The 6821-nt window shown below is 57.8% G+C and overlaps 1 protein-coding gene across 1 annotated transcript; it reads right to left on the bottom strand.

Annotated features, from left to right (window-relative positions):
* Nucleotides 1–125: 125 nt before the first annotated feature.
* AP5B1 (adaptor-related protein complex 5, beta 1 subunit) lies at nt 126–6805 on the bottom strand. The gene is made up of 2 exons (XM_011942482.1): nt 6656–6805; nt 126–6556 (listed from the first exon to the last, which is right to left on the bottom strand). Exons 1-2 carry the CDS (start codon nt 6803–6805, stop codon nt 4070–4072), a joined length of 2637 nt encoding a protein of 878 aa, XP_011797872.1. The 3' UTR covers nt 126–4069.
* Between the last annotated feature and the right edge of the window lie 16 nt (nt 6806–6821).

The following is a 6821-nucleotide window of genomic DNA, read 5'->3' as shown; positions in this document are numbered from 1 at the left end:
TGCCTGGGTGACAAAGTAAGACTCCGTCTCAAACAAAAAAAAAACAAAAACACACAAACAAAAAAAAGTGTTTTTTTTGTTTTTAAGCTTTTTAGCTGCTACAGGGGAAAAAAAAAAAACTCTTGTGCAGTTAGAACATAGTTTATTCATAAGTGGGGGGCAGGGGAGGTAGAGCCTGAAGGGGGGCCCTACATGACTTAACCCTTGCTTGGCATGGCCTTAGGTCCTGTTTACAATTTGGTATCTTATGCCACAGAGTCTGTTCTGTCCATCTCATGATCCCTATTTTGTTCATTCATGCTGGGCAGTTGTGTCTAAACCATAAAGCGATGGGGTATAACAAGTTGCATCTGACCTCCCAGCCTGTCAGAGCCAGGAATTAGGTTTTTTTCTGAGGTCCCCTTGGCCACGAGGTGGCGTCTGTGGGGTTTTGGGATTTTTAGTTTACACAACTAATTTGATAATCCAGGGCATTTGTTACAGCGTATCAAGGTGAGATTATGACTCAGCTATTTAGCACCTCCATGGCAACATGTATTTCCCTAACTGTCATGGTAGAGGAAGAGAGGGCTGGAAAAATGAGCACTGGCAATGACATACTGTGCCCCAAAACTGACCCCCTTCACATTTTTCTTTTTTTTCTTTTTGAGAGGAGTCTTGTTCTGTCATTCAGGCTGGAGTGCAGTGGCCTGATCTCAGTTCACTGCAACCTTCACCTCCCGGGTTCAAGCGATTCTCCTGCCTCAGCCTCCTGAGTAGCTGGGATTATGGGCACACCACCACGCCCAGCTAATTTTTGTATTTTTAGTAGAGACAGGTTTCACTATGTTGGCCAGGCTGGTCTTGAACTCCTCACCTCAGGTGATCACCCCGCCTTGGCCTCCCAGAGTGCTGGGATTACAGGCATGAGCCACTGCGCCCAGCCCTTGACCCCCTTCACATTTCATTAGCCGGAGCTGGACTTGTGGCCAGATCTGCCTTGAAGGAGGCAAGGAAGGGTATATGAACATGAGCAACATCCACACAGGTGACAAAGTGACCCATGTGACTTTGGTTCCCTCTCTTTAGGAAGAATTTTTGGATGTACTTGGGACAGTTACAGGCATGCTGCTATTGCCATGATCTTCGGGAAGCTGAAGTGATGAGCAGCAGTGTGTGACTCTGAGGACACAGAGGGCTGGGGTCTAGGAGCTATCTCAGGTGGGCTCACTCAATGCCATCCTCCCTCTTGGTGCCTCCCTAGGAGTGCTGAGAAGATGCAAAACCAAAAGCTTTTACTCCAACATTGCTTAGCCAAGCTAAACACATGCATTCCCTATGATTCAACAATTCTGCTCCTAGTATGTATCCCAGAGAAATTGTCCCATGGGTCCATAAGGGCATATAAGAACAGCCATTGCAGCACAGTTCTGGTTGGGGTAGGGGGAGCTGAGGGTCATCTGGTGCCCACCACTGGCGGAATGGATGGATACAATGGGATGGATGCACACGGGGGCAGACAGATGGGTGAAAGGATGGTCAGTCCTCACGTGGACTAGTTACCTTACTCTTAGGCTAAGAATTAGCATCTCCAGGCAAAAAGAAAATGTTTCTGGATTCTCTTGCCACTGGAGTTCTGTGGAAGAGAGAAATGGAGTCCACTAATGGGATGTCTTTTGAAGGATGTGGATGGAGGAAACGGCCAAGCAAGTTTGCCCTGCAGGCCCAGCCTTGGGGACGTTCAGTCCTTCTGCAGCAGCAGCAAGCTTCTGGCTTTGTGGGTGTCAGGAGGCAGGAGTGGCAGTTGCACCCCAAGTCCCAGGGCCCAAGCACAGCTTCCGGGGTGCTTAGAGGGGGTGGATGGCAGGCAGGACAGTACGTTCTGATCTCAGCTCCAGTGGGAGCCTCCTGGAGGCGACTTCTCCAGTCTTCCCATGTACTTTGTTAAGTACCCTGATTCCCTTAAATTCCCTTCTGCCAAAAACAGCTGGAGAAGTTTCTGTTTCCTGAAACTGACCCCCCTTCCTGATTGGGAAATGACTTGCCAAGGTGACAAAGCAAGTTACTGCCACATCTCAAATTTGAGACAGGCCTCCTGACTCTACCTATTAACAGTCCCACTGTCCCAGGTCGGTTTTTGTTGTTGTTGTTTTGAGACAGAGCCTCGCTGTCACCCAGGCTGGCGTGCAGTGGCGTGATCTTGGCTCACTGCAACTTCCGCCTCCCCGGTTCAAACAATTCTCCCGCCTCACCCTCCCAAGTAGGTGCCCACCACCACGCCCGGCTGATTTTTGTATTTTTATTAGAGACAGGGTTTCACCATGTTGGCTAGGTTGATCTCGAACTCCTGGCCTCAGGTGATCCACTCACCTCAGCCTCTCAAAGTGCTGGGACTACAGGCATGAGCCACCACACCCAGCCCAGGCCCGTCTTTCCTCTCCTAGCCTGCCCCAATCAGAAGGATCAGGAGGGGCAAAGCTGGCCCATGGGGAACCTGTGGCTGGGAGCCCATGAGGCAGGGGCAGCAGAAGGCGGCAGAGAGGGTTGGACCTCTGTGGCCCTGGCTGTCTGCTCTGATGGCATGGTAATGGAAACCTGCTACCAGATGACAAAACACTATTACCCAACAGCTGGGTGACCTTAGGAAAATCACTCAACCGCTCCTGTCTACAGATTTCCTCACCTGCGGGGCCCTGCAGAGCTGTTGCAAGGATGAAATGAGGCAACGTACATGTGCCTGGCAGCAAAGCTGACCCCACACAGCTCAATCCTCAGTGTTTGCATGTTTGGGAAAAAAAAAAACAACTAGAGGAACTAGTTCTTCTTACCTGGGAAGATTCCTAAGCACAAATTAGATTTCTTAGGGGCTGAGATTAGAAAAAGCTTGGTCTCAGCTCCTAGACCTTATTAGCAGGCCCTTCCTAGAGCTGGCTCTAATCGGCATAGCTTGGGAAGCTCTCTTCCTGGGGAAGAAACCACCTGGCCACTGCAGCCTTTCTGTTTCTGGCTTAGGCCCACTGGCCTGCCTGGCGTGAGCTCCCTGGGGCAGGGAGCCTGCAAACCTTGGGAGTGGAGGAGCGCTGGCTCGGCTGGGTGTGGTGGCTCACACCAGTAATCCCAACACTTGGGTGAGGCTGAGGCAGGAGAGTCACTTAAGCCCAGGAGTTCGAGACCAGCCTAGGAAACAGGGAGATCCTGTCTGCAAACAATACAGTGGTGACTCACTCCTGTAGTCCCAGCTACTCAGGAGGCCGGCTGAGATGGGAGGATCACCTGAGCCTGGGAGGCAGAGGCTGCAATGATCCCTAATCACACCACTGCACTCTAGAGCGCCAGAGTGAGATCCTGTCTTTAACCTCCCCCAAAAACAAAGAAAGTACTGTCTGATAGGTCAGGAGGTCCACACTAGCTCCAGCCTCGTTCCTAAATCACTGGGCGGCCTTGGGCAAGGCCAGACCCTCTCTGGGAAGCAGAAAGGAGATTTCCCCCTGCCTCCTGGGCAGGGATTGTGGAGAGCACTAGTGTGTCTGGGTGAGAAGGTACTCTGCAGCTCTGCAGTGCTGGGTTCTGTCTGGAAGCCTTCTCAGGGCCTATGACCCTGCTACGGTTTGAATGTTTGTCCCCTCCCACACTCATGTTGAAATGTAATTGCCACTGTAACAGTATAAGATTAGACCCTAAGAGGTGGTCAGGCCACGAGGACTCTGCCCTCCTGTGTGAACTCAGGCCATTATCTTGGGAGTGGGTTCACTCTCTCCCCTCACTCCTGCCATTCTGTCCTCTGTCATGGGATGATGCAGAAGGGTCCTCACTGGGCTCCGGGCCCTCAACTGTGGACTTCCCAGCCTCCAGAGCTCTGAGCCAATACATTCCTGTTTATTGTAACTTACCAGTCTCAAGTATCTTGCTAAAGCAGCAAAAACAGACTCAGACAGACCCTCACCCCCATGAGCCTGCTCCCAGCCGAGGCCCAAAAGAAAACAAGCCAGCGAGGGCACTGGGGAATGCAGGGTTTTGGGGAAAGAGCTACAGGAGTGTGCACTGGCCCCCACAAGGGCCAGAGTCCTGCCCCCACCTGGTCTCCTGGGGCTCAGAGAGCAGCTGCCAGCCCACGGAGGTAGTCCCCCGCCAAGGGCAGCACAGCCCAGTCATCGGTCCGCAGGGCCACAGGCACTCCGTCTGCCAGGGCCGCCTCTAGCCGCAGCAGCAGCTTTGAGTTCGGGGGCAGGTGGATCGCTACATAGTAGCTGGTAGGGGGCTGGGCCACCACCACGAAAGGCTCCAGGTGTTGGGACACCAAGCCCTCCAGGCCCTGTGGCCCAAGCGGACACCACACACGACTCTCGGCACCCTCTGGCAGGCAGGAATCCCAGAGCTCCTCAAAGAAACCCAGCCCAGCACCCCCTGGGGGCTGCGGGAAAGGCAGAAAGAGGTCGGCAAAGTTTACGAACAGCGGTGGCAAGTGGGCATGGCAGGTGAGACCAGTGGATGTGGTGTAAAGGGCGTGCACATCCAGCCGTGCGGGGGCCGGGCATCGGGGCTGCAGCGGCAGGAGCAGAGGGCGGGCAGGGCGACCAGGACACAGGCAGGGCACATGGACAGCCTCCAGGGGTGCATACAGCTGCCCTTCCACACGGAAGCGCAGCTCCAGAGAGTAGATGGGTTCCAGAGCCTCCGGCTGGAGCTTCAGCACTGGGAGTGGGCCCTTGACCCCATGGGACCCCACGCTCAGCCGTACCAGGGCCGGGGCCTCCTGCACCATCAGTGCTGCCACAAAGCCCTGGTTCTCGGCCACCAGTGAAGAGGCCAGTGCAGGTGGGGCAAGCGAGGGGCCCAGGGCCACCCCCAACTTGGGTCCAGCCAGGTGTGCCAGAAGAATGTAGTAGAGACGGGCGTGGTCACGCCCATCAGGGTCCTCCAGCTGCCTGGCCAGCACCTGCAGCAAGTCAACCAGGCCACCCCTCACCCCTGCTCGCAGCAGCGCCCGGCAGACCCGCAGTAGGCCCTGCTGTAGGTCCCAGTTCGTGCAGTGGGCAGCTGCGGCCTGTAGAAAGTTGAGAGTAGCACTCTGGGCATCTCCATCTGCCACCTTTGCCAGCATTTTCAGGTGCCAGCAAAGAGCTTCATCCCTGCCAAGCCTGGACACCACCTCCTGCCGCAACACCACCTTCAGGGGCTCCCTCAGCTCAGAGTCCACCTGATCCAAGAAGTCCACAAAGTGGGAAGCCAGCATGGGCCGGACTCGGTATAGCTGGGCCAGTCCGTGGATCAAGGGGGTCAGCACTGTAGGTTGCCCAGCCAGGCAGCGGCTCACCAGATATGAGGCCTGGAAGCAGACAGTGGCCAAGGCCCAGGGGCCCTCATCCAGGGCTGCCCGCTGCCGCAAGCCAGCCAGCAGCTCTTCCAGGTAGTGCCGTGGGCTTGGAAGCTGGCCTTTCTCCTCTTCTTCATCCTCAGCACAGAGCAGGCATAGCAAATGCAGGCGGGCCAGGAGAGCCATTGGGTCATGCAGGAGACTGGGCAGGAGACCACGGCATAGCTGGGGCCCTAGCAGCAGTGGGGCAGCCTCCTCACCTTCGGGGCCCAGCGGCCAGTTCTCAGGGAAGCTCAGGAGGCAGTGCAGGTAAAAGAGATGGGTGGGCAGAGGCAGAGCAGGGTGTTGGGCAGCCAAGGTGAGCCGGCGGAGCAGCAGCGCTTCATCCTGGGCTGTGAACAGGGCCTCACCAAAGGCCGCCTTGAGCGCAAGCACGGCGTGCAGCAGTGTCAGCTGTGCTGTGCCTAGCAGCCGTACCAGCTGTGGCTTGAAGAGTGCGGGTGGCTGTCCCTGCAGACCCCGCAGGGCCCAGCCCAGCAGCCACAGGAGCTGGGCCTGGGCCACAGGGGTGAGCAGATAGGAGGTTTCCAGAAGCTGGATCACCGCAGCCCGCAGCTCCCGTGCCTCCTCAGGGCTGTGCTCTCGTGCTGTAAGGCTACGCTCCCCCTCTCCCTCCTCAGCTGCCGGCCAGCTGGGTGCTTGGGGCTGAAGGCGTCCATCGCCCTTCTCCACTAGTGTCCAATCCCAGGGACCACCCCCAGTTGGGGAGACCTTATCCGTGAGCAGTCCCCCTAGGCCAGCCCCAACCCGGGACTGGAGCACCAAGGTGTTGCGCAAAACAAGGGCCAGCAGCAGGCTGAGCGGCTGGACGGGGCCTTCCTGCCCCAGCAGGCCCCGCAGCAGCCCCAGGGAGCCCCCCAGCAGCCCGGGCTTGCAGCTCTCTAGCTCTCGCAGGCACTCGCAGGCGGTGGCCTGCAAGGGGCGCTGTTCCGAGGCGGGGACAAAGCCTCGCCCCAGATCGCTGCCGGAGGCCAGGCCGAGCAGTAGGGGCAGGAGCCGGCAGGAGGCGCCCGAGGTGGGGCCCAGCGCGCCGCCCGCCGCCAGGGCTGTGGTGGCCGCCAGCAGCAGGGGCCGACGGAGAGCTGAGGGCCGCGGGGGTAGGAGGACCAAGGTGTCCAACAGGGAGGTGGCGGCCACCTCGGCCGCAGAGACGTCAGGCCACAGCTGGGCAGGGTACTCCAAGCTCAGGGCCAGCAGGGAAACCTGGATGGGGGATTAGGAGGGAATCACGAAGATGAGGTTCAGGACGCGGCGGGCTGGGGTGACCCTGCGGGCCAGGGCAGGGGACGCGTGGGGGCCTACCTTGGTCTGCTCGCTCAGCTTCTCACTCCTCAGGTCGCCCAGCAGGTCGCGACCCAAATCCTCCCCCTCGGGACCTGCCATGAAGGCGGACGGGCTGGCCCGGAAGGCCCCCAAGCGCTGGGCCCAGGCATCCCGGCTCAGGGGCCCCATCGTGAGGCGCGCGGGC

Source organism: Colobus angolensis, unplaced genomic scaffold, assembly GCF_000951035.1.
Source record: "Colobus angolensis palliatus isolate OR3802 unplaced genomic scaffold, Cang.pa_1.0 Scaffold21, whole genome shotgun sequence".
Lineage (NCBI taxonomy): Eukaryota > Metazoa > Chordata > Mammalia > Primates > Cercopithecidae > Colobus > Colobus angolensis.
This window is presented reverse-complemented; position numbering and strand designations above follow the sequence as displayed.